General features: G+C 37.8%; 1 protein-coding gene across 1 annotated transcript in view; it reads left to right on the forward strand.

The window, feature by feature from the left end:
• Positions 1-17,336, forward strand: part of KLHL1 (kelch like family member 1) — a gene marked incomplete at its 5' end in the record, with an annotated part of 133,482 nt that extends 116,146 nt beyond the window's left edge. The window contains 3 exons of the mRNA XM_083362569.1: positions 13,287-13,499; positions 15,205-15,376; positions 17,093-17,336. Coding sequence (XP_083218695.1) covers positions 13,287-13,499; positions 15,205-15,376; positions 17,093-17,152 — 445 coding nt within the window. The 3' untranslated portion in view covers positions 17,153-17,336. The remainder of the gene's footprint in view (positions 1-13,286; positions 13,500-15,204; positions 15,377-17,092) is intronic.
• Between the last annotated feature and the right edge of the window lie 2,177 nt (positions 17,337-19,513).

The following is a 19,513-nucleotide window of genomic DNA, read 5'->3' on the forward strand; positions in this document are numbered from 1 at the left end:
AAAATGCAAGTAGAAAAATAGGGACCACTACGGTGGGAAGGTAACAGCGCTCCGTGCGCCTTTGGCGTCTAGTCATGCCGGCCACATGACCACGGAGACGTCCTCGGACAAGCGCTGGCTCTTCAGCTTTGAAACGGAGATGAGCACCGGCCCCTAGAGTTGGAAACGACTAGCACGCATGTGCAGGGGAACCTTTACCTTTACCTTTACCTTTTTTTATTTCTGTCCAATTGATCACTTAGAATTATAGCACTGTAACCTAACATCTAGTTTCGGTGACAGCCGTGTGGCTTTAACGGGGAACATTGCAAAATGTTGTCAGTTTTATTTCTTTTCTTTGGACGAATTAATATTATCTGCACACAGGGAGTTGTAGAGTGTCACAGTTCCACATTGTACATTGTCTTGAGGAATCGCACAACAGATTCTCATATCTTCCACAATTTTTCACTTTTGTCTTGGGAACATCAATTTGGCTCGCCTTGGTAAAAGTTGTTCATTGGAAACAGGGTTTAACACTTTTTAAACACCAGAACTACTGTGCACGCCAACTGCTGCATGGAATTGAATGCCACAAACTGAGCTGTTATATGGCAGTTCTGGGAACATTATTCCAGCATAGCAGACTAATATTCTGTTACAGATATTTTAGGGCTGTGGAACCGACCTTTTGTCACTTTTGAAAAAGAAATCTCTTTATGATGTTTCTATAGATAACTGCATTGCAAAGTGCCACGATTACGCAGAAACTCATTAGCCCTTGACAGATGGTGTGGAATATAGAGAAGTAGCTTTGTGGATGAAGTGTGTGTGTGTGTGTGTCTGTGTGTGTGAAGGAATGTGTGTGTGCGTGTGTGTGTATGGGAGTGAGTGACATGGAGAGAGAGAACTTCATCCAGTGTTTGAACATTTATTTATAATTTATTTAATAAATGCGAAGAACATCTGAATAGGAGCCTAACCTGTGTAGTCACTAATTCTACAATTGTGCATTTTTTTTTCATTTCTGAAGAAAAACAATGAAGGATGAAAATCTTACATCTTAGATTACTTTCTTAAAAATGCTAGACAGATAGATGATAGATAGATACATAGATAGATAAATACATAGATAGGTACATAGATGATAGATGTGATCAATAGATGATAGACATATAGATGATAGAAATAGATTAATAATAGGTAGATACATATTGATAGATAGATAAATAGATAGATAGATACACAGATAGATGATAGACAGATAGATGATAGAAGTAGATTAATAATAGGTAGATAGATGATAGAAAGATAGATAGATAGATAGATAGATAGATAGATAGATAGATAGATAGATGATAGATAGATAGATAGATGATAGACATATAGATGATAGAAATAGATTAATAATAGGTAGATGATAGATAGATAGATAGTTGGTAGATGTGATCAATAGATGATAGACAGATAGACAGATGATAGAATTAGATTAATAATAGATAGATAGATAGATAGATAGATAGATAGATAGATAGATAGATAGATGTTACACAGATAGACACAGAGAAGGAAATAATTTTGTGGCTGCAATTCAAAACTCATTCCATCTTTTCAGACATGTTTATTTATTTTTTATCAGCAAATAAATCACAAAAATGAAAAAAGGAGTAACAACTATCCAACACTAACAAATGAAGGAGGAAAACCATGTGTACAAAAAAAACCCAAATACCAAATATATCTAACATTAAATATTTTAAAAAAATTGCTGAATGCTGAAAGATATATCAAAAATCTAATATATTCCCCTCCTTTTACATACCGGATCTACAAATAGTTATAATCAAAATTTATAAAACTTATTCCAAACAGAGGAATGACCAGTGACCGTGACTATAATCTCACAACGCCTGTCCCAATAGCTGACTCACCAGTGAACTGCTAAATTTCTTATGAGCCGTCCAATTCTCCATCCGTGTTCTCGTTCTGGCAACATTATCTAGTTAAAATTACAATGCAATTTGATTTATTCATGCAAAGGTCACACCTCTAGACAATTGATTTAGGGGAAGGGACTGAAGCCATTCATTTTTCTTCATGCTACGCTAGCTGATAACACAAAGAAAAAGCTTTGCCAATCAAGATGGGTTCCCATTCTGAAGCTCTCTGGCAACCGTAATTCTGAAGGTGGTATGGCATGGTCCATTGGGGTTTATTCTTTGGTCAATGACTCATTGCTCCCGTCTGAATTATTTAGATCAGGGGTCCCCAACCCCTGGTCCGTGGACCGGTACTGGGCTACGGCATGCCAGCAACCGGGCCTCAGAAACAAGCAAAGCCCCATCCGCAGGATGCAGGCTACACACAAAACCATGCCCCCTTCAGTCCGCGGAAAATCCTCTCTCCACGCAACCGGTCCCTGGTGCCCCAAAGGTTGAGGACCTCTGATTTAGGTCTTCAGGTGTCAACCTTTTTTTTTTAACCAATATATTCATTCTCTTTTGTAGTACTCGAAATCTTCCCAATCTTTCAACCGATGGAATGCCATTTCTATTTGTGTTTTTTCTCAGCTTTGAGAATTATTTTATGGGTTATTATAATACATCTTTTCTCTTATAACTACAGTATCTCCTTCAAGGTTCAGCTGCATGCTACATATTTAATGTAACCTAGGTTTGACCCTCATTTATACAGAAAACATAAGCTATAAAAATGAGCCTTTAGCACATGGAAGACAGATTTATTGTGATGTAGGCTAGAATCAAGCTGTTAATTTTTATGCTGCTTAAACATTCTTGTTTATGTCTGCATAAATGCATATATTTATTGTCAGAAACTCATGAATAACCTCAGCAATAAACTCATTTTTTTAGTATTTTTGTATATGTTAGGTATTTTGCCTAGCTTAGTGGCATCCATGAAACTCATTAGCAGTCTAGTTCATATCAAAAGAAACTTTATTTTTACTTTTCATATGTTATATTTTTTTCTTATTTTTCCATGATTCAATAGCTGTGCATCTATTTACCAGAATGACAAAATACATCTGTAAATCGCTGACATGTAGTTTAATATCTCTCTCTCTCTCTCTCTCTCTCTCTCTTTCTTTCTCTCTTAGTAATGGTGTGTGTGTGCGTGTATATGCACATACACACACACACACGTAAATTCTTGCTTAACAGCTGGCACAGTTACAACAGACTAAAAAAAAAAGCTAGTTATGACCTGTCCTCAAAGATATGACAGACAAATACACACTGTGGTCATGTGATTGCATTTTGGGTGCTTGGCAACCAGCTCATATTGTGTTAGATGACTTCAGTTTGTAACTTTTTTTACCTGTTTCCAGCAAAAAAAAAAAAATCCATTCAGGAGAATAGATTGGTCTCTTCATATGTTATCTTTAGTGAAGCGTGCAAACCAGCATTTGCATTTCGGATGAGGGGACCACATCTTTGTCTTTCTGTCCTGGCCACTTTTTACAAAGGCACAAATGAGAGAATTTTAACAAACTGCATCACTTTTTGGTTTGGGGGTAGCAGTGCCTCGGATAGAAGGTCCATACAGAGAGTTAAGGACAGCTAAGAATTTCATAGGATGCTCACTTCCCATGATTTAGGATACTGCTTATAAGTGCTACGTGCTTAGAGCTCGGAGCATTGTTAGAGACCCTACACACCCCCTTCACAGTCTGTTTCTGTTGCTCCCCTCTGGGAGGAGGTTTCAGAGTATTTATAGCAGGACTACTAGATTCTGTAATAGCTTTGTTCCTTATTGTATCCATCTTGTAAATTCACAGGATTATTTTTTTTTCGCCATGTGTATGTATACATTCGAACTATAATGTGATGTTTCTCTGGGTCATATATGTGTTTACGTGTGTGTATATGCATAATAGTGTGTGTGTGGGGGGCAACAACTGCATTGATTCATTGGAAGACCACTGTAAAAAATGGTTGGTTGGGGGGGGGGTTGTTGTTGATTTTTTTAAAAAAATATTTTCAAATATATTTAAATAAATTTAAATTTTCAAATAAATTTAAATTTTCAAATAAAATTATTTTCAAATAAAATTATTTTCGAATTTAAAAGACAAAATGGTTGTATAATTGAGTCTGGTCACATGGTGACCCACTTAACAATCACAACCACTTCACAACCAAAATTCTGGGTCTATTTGTAGTTATGAAGTGAACATTAGCTGTAGTCCATTGCATCAATCTCCAGCTTTTATAGCTTAAAACCAGGGCTTTTATAACTTAAAACCAGGGCATTTTTTCTCATAGAACACTCAGAACGGAGTTCCGGCACCTTTTTTGGATGGAACCTTGTAGGGTAGGCAAGGCGGGTTGTATAATATGTGTGAGTTCCGGCACCTTTTTCTTTTACAAAAAAAGCACTGCTTAAAACCAAGGAGAAAGTTTAGGCAGTGACAAAGCAAAATGCAGCCTTAGGCCCAAGACAAGTCTCCGACAAAATTCCCAATTTTCAAGGAAACAGTTGTCATAGCACTTCTTCTTCTTCTTCTTCTTCTTCTTCTTCTTCTTCTTCTTCTTCTTCTTCTTCTTCTTCTTCTTCTTCTTCTTCTTCTTCTTCTTCTTCTTCTTCTTCTTCTTCTTCTTCTTCTTCTTCTTCTTCTTCTTCTTCTTCTTCTTCTTCTTCTTCTCCTCCTCCTCCTCCTCCTCCACCTCCTCCTCCTCCTCCTCCTCCTCCTTCTTCTTTTTCCTAAAGGAGTCTTGGCCTCTGCGGTATATGCACGACCCTACCAGAAAATTATAAAAATTGTGCTTACTCACTTGGCAATAAAATTACCAGAGCTAAAAAGATAGATGTTTATTATTTTATGTTTTTGATGCCTAATGGTGATGATGTGCTGTATTATGCAGGCAGGTAAAGCAAAGGCGTTCAATCCTGCTGATAAAGATGTAAACTTTCTGAAAATTTTGAAGCCATGAGAGAGAAAAAAAACATTCCCCCCCCTTCCTGTTTTTTCCCCCGGAAAAAAAATTAGAAATATTTTTTTTTGGGGGGGGGAAATGAGGGGGGGAAGTTCAGTGCGGAGCAGTTTTACAAATTGTGTGAAATTTAGTGTATATAAAAGTATTTATGCTTGCAATAAAACAGGTACCCCCCCCTTTCCTCAAAAGCAAGAAAAAAAAGCAAGAAACCATCAGCAGGCAAACTAAACTGGAGCCTTTTCCCTGCAGTGCCCCCTGGTGGTACAAATGCTTATTTCTCTTGTTTGAGAACTGCATTGAGAAGTACAGTGTCCCTTGATTTGTATTCCCTGATTTGCTCGTCTTCAGCTGAGAAAACTTGCAATGATTTAAGACTTTACCAAAAAAAAGTCTCAGAAATCTTTCATTAAGGTCTTCACGTTATATAGTTTGAATACTATATCATAGATATATTACTTATCATTGAAAAAGAACATATTCCACACTTCTTTTTTTCTATTTTTCTGGGGAAAAATGGCTTTGGAAAATAATAATAATAATAATAATAATAATAATAATAATAATAATAATAATAATAATAATAATAATAATAATAATAATAATAATAATAATAATAAAAAATCATCGTCATCGTCATCATCATCATCATCCATGTTTCCCACCCCCAATTTTTCCAGGTTTTTCCAGGGCCTTCCCATCTCTAGGACTCCTGCACCATTTAAGTACATATTTTTGCTTTTAGATTCAGAAGGTACAGTTTCTCCACCAATTGGCAACTCACTTGGAAGAGAAGCATCTTAAAGTGCAGTGGTCTAAATCAGAGGTCCTGAACCTATGGGCCACAGCCCACTACTGGGCTGTAGCCTCTTGGCCACCAGGCCGTGTCAGTGGCTGGCCTGTGCGCATGTGTGCATGCTGACCCTCCCTTGCACCGGCGCTAGCTGAATTGTGAGCCTCGTGCTGGCGCTAGCCAAACTGAGCCGCTCATGCTAGCAGCCCCATTTGTGGAGGGCGCATGCTCACGGCCCTGCTCATCCATACGCGCATGCAGGCCGCCAACCTGGTCTAAATGAAGCCTCTTCCTCAAAGCACTGAAGCAATGGTCCTGTTGACATAGCTCCACAAAATTGTTTTACAAGTTGCCACTGGCCACCTGTGCATGTGTATGCATGGCCTCTTCAACTTGATATCATTTCCATCAAAATCCAAAAGGGGAAGTTAATGGGATGGAAATGTTCCAGTTATGGCATCCTTGGTGCCCTCTGATCTTGGTTGTTTTCTTGTAGATGTTTCACTAGGAAGTAGTAAGGTCTGGTCTCTTTGTCTATGCTAGTAGCTTGCCCTGTCTGTGGTTTATATATTAGTGGCTTGCCCTGAGCTATGAATATTCTCTTCTATCTGATCCAGTTATACGTATTGTAGGTGTAAAATCAAACGTTGCTTTTTTCCCCCAAACTATAAAGTTCAATACTATGCAAAGTATTTGAAGTGGTTCCACTTTTTTCCCCCCCTTCTGGAGTCTTTGTACCCAAAACAGGGGACTGATTGATAGATTCATTGATTGATTTGAAACCTTCCCATTTCAGTTTTTTATCGCAAATCACACACAACCACATTTGATTTCCCTGTGGTCAAAAATCATAAGCAGAAATAACTGTGGTTTTTTTTTGTTTTTTTTTTTAAACCGTACTAAGTTTAAGAAAACCAGCTATTGGATATATTTCTAAACACACGTGGCACTCATTCATTGTTCCTGGATGAACTTAGAAGACTTTTGCCTTTTTTTTCTTCAAATGTGAGGTTTAAATACAGAACGTGCTGAAACTTGAGCTGACATTTATTTCCTACTGAATCATCGGGACTTCATTCATAATTCAGTATGTGAGCCTGATCTTTCAACACCTTTTCTCATAATTGTAAAGCTGTACTAAAAAGTACAGACATCGGTGTGTGTGTATAGAAACTTTTAATTCTACTCAGAATGAGGAGAAGAAAGAAAGAGAAAGGAAGGAAGAGAAAGAAAGAAAGAGAAAAAAGAAAGAAAGAAAGAAAGAAAGAAAGAAAGAAAGAAAGAAAGAAAGAAAGAAAGAAAGAAAGAAAGAGAAAGAAAGAGAAAGAAGGAAGGAAGGAAGGAAGGAAGGAAGGAAGGAAGGAAGGAAGGAAGGAAGGAAGGAAGGAAGGGAGGGAGGGAGGGAGGGAGGGGGAGAGAGAGGGGGGAGGGAAGGGAAGAGGAGGAGGGGGAGGGAGGGAGGGGGAGGGAATAAGAAGAAGGGAAGACAGTTTGTATAAGAACATTCTGTGTGGAAGTACAATTTGCAAATCATTGCACACAGAACTTTTTACATAACAACAACAAGAAAATAGAATCATTGGAAATCTTTTTTTGTTTGTTTTAAATACACTGTTCTTTGGGGGTTGTTTGTTTTGTAGAATGAGAAATATCTTTAATCTTTAATATTTTAATACTCCTTTCTCCATCAGCATAAAATCTTTTGTTAGCTAAGCTGTAGTCATTGAAAGTTCTAGGAAATAAGCCACATTGTGTTCAATATAATTAAATTCTAGGTCAACACGCCTAGGTCTGTTGTGTCCTTTCATCTTCTCAAGGTGTTGCTGTGATTAATTGTGGATAAAATAGGTGAATGAATAAAGCAATGTTCTATTTTTTCTGCCCAAAACATGCACGTTTGGCCATTCCAAGTTTGGTTCATTTTTTCCCCCCAGAAGTAATTAATTGAAGACTGAATATATTCAGAACACTACAGAGAATTGTACTTAAATTTAATAAATATTGCACCAGGTGGATATTGAAGTAGGTAAAAGCTTTTGTTTGTCCAACTCAGACTCTTTGAAAAGCAAGGATATGTCCTGAAATTCATTATGGATAAGTCTCACCACAATATAGATCTATTCCACTATTTCAGTAGAAAGATTAAAAAGAAACATCAGATGAAAATTAATTCAAAGGCTGCTGCAATTTCCAGAGAACTGTAGGCTCAGAATTTCTGAAGAAAACTGTTGATTAATAATTCCTGAATGAACATAGTAGATACATTTTTTTCTAATGATCAATATGGTGATGATATAATGAAAGTCTCCTGAGTTAATTAATGAAGTTTTATGAAACAAAACAGACAAAAATGCCAACAATATGTTCACCTTTCAAAGCCAGGTAAAATAATAATCAGTTTAGTAGTTTACCTTTTGGTATGCTCACTGCATGGTTATTACAACAATCAGCTGTGCACTAAGACCAGAATTTTGATAAAGGAACCTCTGCAGGGTGGAGATTTCATTTCCTGATGCTTCTTCGTTTATTGTAGCTAAAATTTTATCCCCTGCTTAGAGATGGCTTATACCTTGGAGAAAGCAGAACGGTAGTAAAACCACATCTAGGCCAGAGCTGGAATAGTTTCAAGAAAGGAAAAACAAACAAACCTTTGTCCTTTCTTAGCATATGAACAGGATGGTGTAAAAAGGAGAAAATAATATGGAGAAAATTGAATTGAATTGAATTGAATTTATTGAATTTATATGCCGCCCTTCTCCCTAAGGACTCAGGGCGGCTCACAACAATAAAAAGTTAAAAAACATAAAATACAAATTTTTTAAAAAAAGAAATAAACCATAAACGTAATAAATACATAACAATTAACCCAATAAGACCAAATTTAAAACTATAGTCAGTCCAGGCCCACTTGTTGGAACAACCATGTCTTCAGGTCACGGCGGAAGGACCGAAGGTCAGGAGCCATCTGCAGCTCCGGAGGCAACTCATTCCAGAGGGTCGGCGCACCAATGCAGCTCGCGCAGGAGTGGTGTAACATGGGAGTATTGAGAAACTCCCATAAGCACCCGCGTGGCTGCATTCTGCACCAGCTGAAGCCTCCAGGTGCACTGCAAGGGCAGCCCCATGTAGAGAGCATTGCAGTAATCCAGGCGAGAAGTGACAAGGGCGTGGGTGACCATGCATAGGGCATCTCAGTCCAAAAAGGGGCACAACTGGCGCACCAGGTGAACCTGTGCGAAGGCCCCCCTGGTCACAGCAGTTAGATGATCCTCCAAGTTAATAAATGCTATTGTTTATAGAACTGATTTTTAGCATCTCGCAGGAGAGAAACATATGAATGTATGCAGGAGAATCTTCTTAGGTCACCCCCGTGTTTTGTCAAAGCCAGGTTTGGAGGTCATATAATGATTTAAAATATGTTCTTCCTCTTTCCAATGTAGCAAAAACAAATTGTATGCTTCTAACTTATAACCTTGCTTTGTTGGGCTTTTTTGGGGGAGTGGGGTAGGAGTTTGGGGGGCAAGGAGCCTCATGATCACTGTAGTTTGTATGGGCCAATAAAAGAGACTTCGTTGGATCTATCTCCAGTTGCTTTGCTTCCTCCTATGAAGTGACAATTCCAGAACAGAAGGAAAATGTCTATGGAGGCTCTCAGTCATCCAGGTCATGGTTGTCCCAAAGGTGCTTTTTCAGAAGGCAAGTGGCCTTTCTTGTTTTTCTTGGAAGACGTTTTGCTTCTCATCCAGGAAAGTTCTTCAACTCTGACTGGATGGTGGGGATGGAAAGGATTTATATTCCTTGCAGACAGCTGGTCATTTGCATTCTTTTACAGCAGGGGACTTCAAACTTGGCCCTTTTATGACCTGTGGACTTCAACTCCCAGAATTCCTCAGTCAAGTGTGAAGACCCCTGTTTTAGAGAGTTCTTGAGGCCACTTAACCTGTGTCTTCAGGATCACCTAAGCAGTGCAAATAGGTGTGGAAGCTTCTTGGCTGCAGAATGAAGGTTCCACACACATTTGCAATACTCAGATGACCCTGAGGACACAGAAAACCTCCAAATGGCCTCAACGACTCCCTGTGAAAAGGACCAGCTGTCTAAAAGGAGTATAAATCTTTCCATTCCCCCACCATCCAGTCAGAGCTGAAGAAGCTTCTTGGATGAGAAGTGAAACTTCTTCAAAGAAAAAAACAAGAAAGTTTAGTTGCCTCCTGAAAAAAAGGACCTTTGCCACAACAGAAGGTAAAGGGTTTATCTTTTGATCCTCTGCATTCATGATCATTTTATGCACTGCCCTGATATTCCTCTCTCCTCCTGGTTAGTTATTTATTGCTGTATTTATAGCTTGCCTTTATTATTTTTTTCATAAACAACCCAAGATGGTGAACATATCTAGTACTCCCTTCATCCTCCTGTTTTCCCCACAGCAACAGCTTTGTGAGATGAGCTGGGCTAAGAGAGAGTGACTGGCCCAAGGTCACACAGCTGGCTTTCATGCTAAGGCAAGACTAGAACTCACAGTCTCCCAGTTTCTAACCTGGTGCCTTAACCAGTAGACAGAACTGGCTCTGTTTATGAAGGAAAGCTTTTTGGACACAGTAATGCTTATTTCCGAATGAACATTTGCCCATTGTTGTGAAGTAGTCAACATTTCCAGTAACAATTTACATCTCTTGCTAATTGTCATTAGCCTGACAAATTACTAATATGCCTAAAAAAGAACTGAATCACATCTGAAGGCCAGTTTTGACTCTATTATGCTGTTATTTTCTCAACTGAAGGTTCTGGATGATAGTTCATGCGTCTCTCAGGCAGATACACATAAATCAGCCTATATATCTCCTTCTATCAGTGGATTGGAATGCAGGGTTGCACAATTTGTGGCCAGCAAGTATAATATCATTTGCTAGTTGCATATAGAATGGCATGCTTCAGCAGCTATATTATCTAAAACAGATGCATTTTTCATTAACTCTCTTTTGGTCACACAATATTTGTGGTGTGGCTATTCTTGCATTACGTTTAACTCTGCAGAGGTGAACATAATGTTCCTGGGTAGCTGAAATATATCAATTATGTTAGCATTCTAAGAGGCTGAGAAGTTACAATACATAATAAATTAACTTATGGAAATAAATGCATTGTAAATTAAAGTATTCCACTTTATTCCACTGACATATCTTGTACAATAGGAAGTGCCATAGATATTATTTAGATTTGTGTGTGTGTGTGTGTGTGTGTGTGTGTGTGTGTGTGTTTGGTGTATATCAGATTGATCTATTTACCATGATATTTCCTACATAAACAACAATATAAAACAAATAATTAAATTCTCCATAGCAGCTCTGTAGAGTAAATGACTTGTGGACTTCAACTCCCAGAATTCCTCAGCCAACATGCCTGGCTGAGGAATTCTGAGTCTCGTATGAGTGAAATTTTTACTTCTGTGGACAAAGGTGCCATTGTAACCCCAGCTCATGTACTCTTATATTTTCCCTCTATCAGGGTTCACAAACTCATTCTATGACTCCTTACCTGATAAAATGTCCAGGAATTTTTTGTCTCTTTTACATACAGCTGCTACTGTCCAATGGGTATGATACACTTTCTTCAAATACAGCAAAATTCTGCAACACTGTAAACTTTTTCTCATGGTAATGATTTAAAAGCTAACCAACTAATGCAATGTAAGATGTATGATGTAGTGTTGGGAATGACTCAGCAGGGTCTGTGTCTCTTTAAGAGCAAGCAGGGTCTGTATCTCTTTCAGAGCTTTGTATAAAAGGGAAGGCTCCGGAGATATGTGCTCTCTCTTCCATTTCCTGCTGTAACTGTGGTGTGTATGTATATTGTTCCTCGTGTATGATATTGTAGATAGTGTAAGATAAAACCACCATTTAATATAGACCACTGTTTACTGTGTTTACTCCTGGGTTATCTCAGTGCAATAAGACTGTGCACGCTCTGACAATTTTGGTCACCCATCAGTGGCCTCACCAATAACTGTGATATAACATTATGTCTTGTTTTGCTTTATTTTATTTTAATTTATTTTATTTCAATTTTATTTTAATGTTTAAAATTTTAACTCTGATGTGTGGCTGCAATAAAAGATAGAGCCAAGAAAACTAAATTAAATTATCCAAAAAAAGGTATAAAATTAATTGCTCTGTAGCATGGGAATACTCTTATGTTTTACTTATGGCCATTTTGTTTTTTGTTTTTTTAAATGTCATGACAATAATATTTTGTGACCTTTTTAGTTTTGTTTAGTTTTGTTTTTATCTTCTAAACGTCCAAATATTTCTCTGCTAGGCTTAGAAATAAGAAGGGATGAGTTCATTCTTAGTGCCAGGTTTGGTACCATGGACAGCTCCCAATGACATTCGCTACTGATTCTATTACAGCTTCTGCACCAGGCTGATCTGTTTTGTTGGGAACGTCTTTTGCCTCCCTCCATTAACTGTTGTTGGTAGAACATCAAGATTACCCAGATTACTGTAAATGCCCATCTGTGATGAATAGTGAAATGTGTTATAGTACCACTTGGGGAAAGAAAAAAGGTCGGTTTCAAAGGCTGATGTAACAGCACTAGGGAAATTCTGCTCCTGTCTTTCTTTCTGTCAGTGTAAATCCAGGACTAGTTACTTCACCTTTTCTAACTATCTTCAGATCTTGAGCTTACCAAAACATCAGCCAAGAATCTACCAGGGACTAAATTAAGGGTACTTTTTTTTTCCTTAGAGAAATCAATTTTGTCAAGGAGGATTAAGCCAATTACAGATCTGCAACCTTAACCATGCATTATTTCTGAACTTATTTTTTTTGTAAGTTAATAGATGCCATGGCTACAGTTCTCTCCTGTAAATATCTTATCACCATCCTACCATATTCCTGGACTCTAAGCTGATCTTGATTTGAAAAAAGCTGCATTAGCGTGCCTTGAGATAGTTTCCTTTAGCTTTGACTAAAGAGCAGGAATCAAAGATACTCTCCACTATGAAAAGATATTGACAATTTTTGAAACATTCCCAAACTCCTTGTAAGTAGAACAACCACAAAAACTCAAATATCACCTAGGAGAACAGCAATAAAGTATTTGATCTTTGAAATAAATTCATTTTTAAATAAAATTGAAGGAGAATGAAAATTGTTCAGCAATATTAATGACATATGATATGCCACACATACCTCAGGATTTACAATATGAAATTGATGGCATATATATATATATATATATATATATATATATATATATATATATATATATATATATATATATATATATATATAGAGAGAGAGAGAGAGAGAGAGAGAGAGAGAGAGAGAGAGAGAGAGGAGAAATCCAGATATATATAATCTCAGATACTTTCTATGAAGTGATCCCTCAGCAGATTAAGTGCTTCAGTGTCCAATGTATCTTCAAGACTGGACACTGGAGGACTGGATACTGACCTTTCCAGAATACAGATCAGAATAAAATCAGGGTAATCTAAGAGAAGACTAAGACTAAAGTGTTTTTTTTTTCACGCTTAACAATGCTATGCTGTTTATTTTAGATTATACTCAGTTGGTGGCCGAGATGGAAGTTCTTGCTTGAGTTCTATGGAGTATTATGATCCTCACACCAATAAATGGAATATGTGTGCTCCAATGTGCAAAAGAAGAGGAGGAGTTGGAGTGGCCACCTGTGATGGTTTTCTTTATGCTGTCGGAGGCCATGATGCCCCTGCCTCTAACCATTGCTCCAGACTCTTGGATTATGTTGAGAGGTATCCATCTTTTATGAGTTTATCTTCAATGGGTATGAAGGCAAACAAGGCCATTGACTTGAAATACTCTTAGTACGGCAAAAAAAAAATCCTTGGTTTTGGAGATATAGAAACATATTTTGAATTTATTTGGGGAGTTCAAGACCAAAAGATAGAAGTTGTGCTTCCTCTCCTTCTCTCTCCTTAACTCACTTCTTTTTTTCTGTTTTTGTTGCCTTATATTCTGAATTTTAAAAAAGTTGCGATGTTCCAGTCTCCCTTGAACTGAGTTATTGATTACATCATCGGTATGTGCTGGGGCAGGGACAGCAGAGTAGCTTGCATTGTCTTCATCTGGGATATATTTTTTTTCTGACTTTCCAGTCAATTGTTGAAGTTACCACCCTACTAAGTACTAAATAAGTTCAACCTGGGATAGTTTTTCCATGACTCCACATAGGTCCTTTGGGGAAAAAAAAAGGTACTATTATCTTCCAACCTGAGGAAAGATCATGGATTCAAGACAATTGTGGGCCAGCGGATGATGGAGTTGTGTGGATTAATGTGTTTTATTTTACAATCATACCTAGCAAGTGCCAACTTTATTTTACCGGCTTTAGAGCCATAAACTTCAGTATAGTATTCATCGCAGAATTATCTTTTTTTTTTCCCACTCAAAGAATCTGGCTGACTGCCCATCCTAGCACAGAGAACAAAACACAGCCGTAATGAATAGAAATTGCATTTCGTTTTTCTTTATTTTATTTTATTTTTTTTGTTTTCTAAAGGAGTAGCAGGGGTGTAATAGAATAGTTAAAACTACCCCAGACAGACCTAGAAAGAAATGAGCACAAAGACTTAAAACCTGCCTTCATTTTACAGCTTTATTTCTTCTGCTTAAAAAAAAAGGCTGCATGCTTAATCTTTGTAATCACTTGATGGGCCCCAAGGTGAAACCGAAGACACCATAAAGTTTCTGCAGACAAAAAGAAATCAATTTGCAAGCGCTGAACTGCACACTTAAGAAGAAAAGCTCTTCACCTTTCCATTTCTTAAAGCCTTTAACCTCAGGCAGAGCGAAATAATTGCTGTCAAGTGTAAGAAAATATGCATTTTGAATTGAAATATATTGACAGTTTTGCAACAATGCTACTGATCACCCTGTTCAATATTCTCTTAAGGTACAATACAGTTAAAAATGAAGGGATGTTTTACCTGGCTTTAAATTAAAAAAAAAATCCAACCTCAATCGTTTTTTGTTTTGTTTTTTTTTTAAAAGATATTTTACCTAATGGAAAACTGAAATAGTTACAATATAATTATTGCCTTATATTCTGATCATATTGTTCAGAATAGACCAAGAAATCAACCAACCAGTCAATGCATACACACTTATCTTAACATTTATGCCTTACATCTCTACAAAATAAATGCTAGAAATACAGTCTATTCTTGTACAATGTAAGGTATTTTTGAATATTTAAAGCATATTCCAGCTTGGTTATTAAGCATCTGGTTGAATAAAAAGAATTCTCTGGAGGCAGTAACAGTATTTTAGTGAAGAAAATAATTAGACCATGATGTTTACCTTCTATTGCTAAATAGACGGATTTCGGAAATATCTCCTCAAGAAATCTGTTGGATCTCTAGGACAGAAAGATATATGAGGCTAAACATGATTCCTAAATATGTTCTCATCAAGTATACTTTGTCTTTTGTTGCACAGATATGATCCCAAAACTGACACCTGGACAATGGTGGCCCCACTGAGTATGCCTCGTGATGCTGTTGGTGTCTGCATCCTGGGCGATAAATTATATGCCGTGGGTGGCTATGATGGACAGACGTACTTAAACACAATGGAGTCATATGATCCACAGACCAATGAATGGACACAGGTATCAATTACTGTGTGCTTTGCATCAGGTGACAGAGGGCTTGGAGCGATTGGTAAAGAGTTGAGGTTTCACAGCACTGCAATTATAGCAGGGGTCTTCATACTTGGCAACTTTAAGACTTGTGGACTTCAAGTCCCAGAATTCAATAAGTCTTAAAGTTGCCAAGTTTGAAGACCCCTGATTTATAGCAATAATAAATTCTACAACTCACTCTCTCTCAAGAATACAGTAACTGTCAAAGACCTTATTTAAGAAAAGTCCTTTTTTTCCCTAGAAGATCAAGAAAACATTTTAAGAAATGATGGTTTAGGATCTTACCAGCCATTGAACACTATTATGATCAGATCTTTTGTTGGAATATTTGTGTTGTGTGTTTTGTTTTGTTTTTTAGTTTGAAATTAACTTTTCCAGGTACAATGATGTCTTTCCTCATCTCTCTTGTTTAGAATTACAGTGCTTGTCTAGTTTTATACTAAAACAGTTGATAAAGCTCTATTTTCCACTGTGTATTCTCTAGCTTGTTCGTAGACCAACATGCTGTATGTATCAGAGTTGTACACATGCTGTGGCTCTCTTCTAATATAATGCAAATTTCTTCATCATACTCATAATGTAGGATTGTAGATGGACAGGTATGACCACATGATCTGAAATGAAATAGTACTTGTGTTCTTTTTAAGAAGATTACTAAACAAGGCTTTGGCTCCTTAGGTCTATATAATTAAATTAAAATAAAAAAATAATAATGTATAGCACTGTAATAGATTGCAAGGAGCACTCATTTTAAATGCTTTGTGACTATATTTGGGTTGTATTATTTCTATCTGCATCTTAATTGTAAATACACAGTTGTGTACTATAATAGTACTACTTTGTAGACATCAGAAAAGATGGGATGGAAATCAAATGGAAGAAGGAAGGAAGGAAGGAAGGAAGGAAGGAAGGAAGGAAGGAAGGAAGGAAGGAAGGAAGGGAGGGAGGGAGGGAGGGAGGGAGGGGAAGGGGAAGGGGAAGGGGAGGGAAGGGAAGAGAAGAAGAAGGGAGGGAGGGAGAGAGGGAGGGAGGTGTTGCGTAGTGGGTTCTGGAGAGCAGGAAGGACGCCAGGACAATGAGTACAGCATAACAACTCTTTATTAGGTGGGAGTGACTGAGCTCTGGAATAGGGGTTACCTGCACTCTTTATATACCTGGCCAGGTATGCAGCCACCCAATCGGATTGAACCTCTGTTTCCCGTTGAAACTGATTCCCGCCAAAATAGTCACAGTTCAACACCTCCTGGTGGTGACTGTTATACAAGTACTTTAGGTGTTCCCTTAAACCTAATACATAACAGGAGGGAAGAAGGGAGAGGAGAGGAAAGGAAATGGGAGGAAAGGAAAGGAAAGAGAGGGAGGGAGGGGAAAGGGAAGGAAGGGAGAGGAGAGGGGAGGAGAGAAAAGGGAAGGGAAGGGGAATGAGACAGTGAGGGTGGGAGGGAGGGAGGAAGGGAGGAAAGTTTAAATGGTTTGTCATGACTTAATATCCATGTGGAAATTCTGGATATCATGAATTTGACCACTGCTTATGAATTTTGCTAACATTTTATCAACTTTACCAAGTTGATGAATCATGAGTTGTCACTTTAAATTCCTCAGACACACATACAGCACCACAAACTGTTAGCATTTGATCTTCACTTTGGAACTTAAACTTAATATTTTATTTCTTCTCTGCAGATGGCATCTCTAAATATTGGAAGAGCTGGGGCCTGCGTTGTAGTCATAAAGCAAGCGTGACACGATCTGTAATGGATTTTTATTGACATCTAAGCAGGATTTTTCTGCCAAACAAGAAAAAAAAATTTTTTGTCAAGCAACAAGGTCAACAGATACCCTCAGCCTTCTGTTGATCACAACTCACAGACATTAAAACGAAGAGAAGGAAACGAGGATTCTTTCCTTTCAGTAGATACTACTTTATGGTTTAACAAAGGGAGGGGAAAAAATCTGTTTTAGCAGCCAATCTGTGTATGTGAAAAGGGAAGAAATTCAGTTACTGACCTATTGGCTATTTAAAAGAAGCAAAGCAAACGACCAAATTTTCTTAGGGACTGGATGGTTTTCATAGCACTAGATATTTTAACTCCATTACAGCACACTGTCACTTTGTAAAACATAGCTTTTTCTTAAAAAAAAAGGTTGTATTTTATTTATTTGCATTCTTTTTTCGCTTAAGGCCTTACCTTCAAACATTTTAGCACTTTGTTACTGACACAGACAATAGTGAGATGGGACAAAATTCTAATTTTATTTCCTCCTGAAATAAAGAACAAAGGCACAGGTCTCTTTCGTCACTGAAAATGATTCGACATTAAAACACGATTGTTTTTCCTAATCAATGACTGGTCCTTCCATTAAACTAAGAGTTGGCTTGGATGGAATTGTGTTTCTATTGACTGAAGAGTCAACCTTGGGACACTTGGAGTTCAGTGCCATAAAGGAGAGCCAAAGGAATGATATCCCCAAATTTACTCTACTCAAGCATGTGAAGCCTTCTTTCGTTCAAAGCTTTTGAACTTCTCCTGCATGTGAGATGTATGTAGAAGATGAGAAATGGCAGTTTCTCCACCATGGCATCACCTAAGAGACATCACTGAGCAACTGCAAGGAAGAGACATATTGGGACCCAGGCATGCAGTAAGAGAGATACGGAGGTCCTAATGCCTTTCGTGCTGTGATGTAATTCAATTTAACTTGAATTACTCTCTGTTTGCTGCTGCAGATGATTGTACCTAAGGGCTAACCCAACTGTTGGATGGGACAGTTAGCCTTCTTGCTTTTTTTATTTTATTTTAAAGAATGCCACTCAGCGGGTTTGGCTTCTTTATTTGGAGAAAGAATGTCTAGGCATGTGGTTAAGATAATTCACTTCCAAATTGCTTTCTCAATCAATGGCAAAACATGGACAGATTTAAGGCAAGAAAGAGACTCAAAGTGGCAAGAATGAGCATATATATATATAAAACTTTGGGGAGCTATTGCGTAAGGCTGCTGTGTAATATCTGTTTTGGCTTTAAGGAATGAAACATTCATATACAAGAGGAGGGAAGCCCAGATGTTTTGCCAAAATGATGTGTCCTGCCAGCAGAGCATCTGCTTTGCATGTATGATAAAAAAGATGTCAATGAGTTATGTTGCCTTTGTAAAATTCTGCTTTGTATACGAATGAGATGCAGAAATCATCTTTGTGTACACTCAGTGCCCTGGATCATAAATGGGTGTTAACTCTTGGCTGTATTTTATCCTAAGCATGGTTGAACTTTCTCATTAAGGTACCTAAATGAGGTGGGTTTCTGCTGCTGCTCGGGGGAGAATTTGATTTCAAGGGTGTTTTCAGTTGGAGCAGGAATAAAAATTTGGCTAATGTGAAGTCCTTTTTTGGCTTGTCTTTCCGCGTCCAGACTAATTTGCTAATTAAATAAAACATTGGTGTCCAAATGACTTGGATCTTTCAGCCTTTTCATTTTGTCCTCCGTTATAATTGGTAGCTTGATATGAATTCTGCGATCTATTCATAATCTGAATGTCATAAATTAATGAGAGGCAAACGGGGGAAAAATGTTTTAGGGCTCAGGGAAGGGGGCTGTGGATTGGCTCTTTGTTTCAGAACAACAACAAAACAACAACTCATACTTTAGTCTTTTTAAGGAGAATGTAAACTTCCATGATAAGACTGTCCATCTGATTCCACACAGGATTCCACATGTAATCATCATGGGTGATTTAATTCAACATACTTTTCTGTTCCTACTCATAAGCAATTGGTCCTCTTTTTATAGGCTTGAATAGAACAGATTTATCATTCCTACATCAGCCCTTAAGAGTTGTACTAAGAACCAAGATTAGAAAAGGCCAAGAGCAACAAAGATGATTGGGGGACTGGAGGCTAAAACATATAGGGAATGGTTGCTGGAATTGGGTATGTGTAGTTTAATGAAGAGAAGGGTGAGGGGTGACATGATAGCAGTGTTCCAATATCTCAGGGGCTGCCAGAAAGAAGAGGGAGTCAAGCTATTCTCCAAAGCACCTGAAAGCAGGACAAGAAGCAACGGATGGAAACCAGTCAAGGAGAGAAGCAACCTAGAACTAAGGAGAAAC

Source organism: Vipera ursinii (assembly GCF_947247035.1).
Source record: "Vipera ursinii genome assembly, chromosome: 4".
NCBI classification, from domain to species: domain Eukaryota; kingdom Metazoa; phylum Chordata; class Lepidosauria; order Squamata; family Viperidae; genus Vipera; species Vipera ursinii.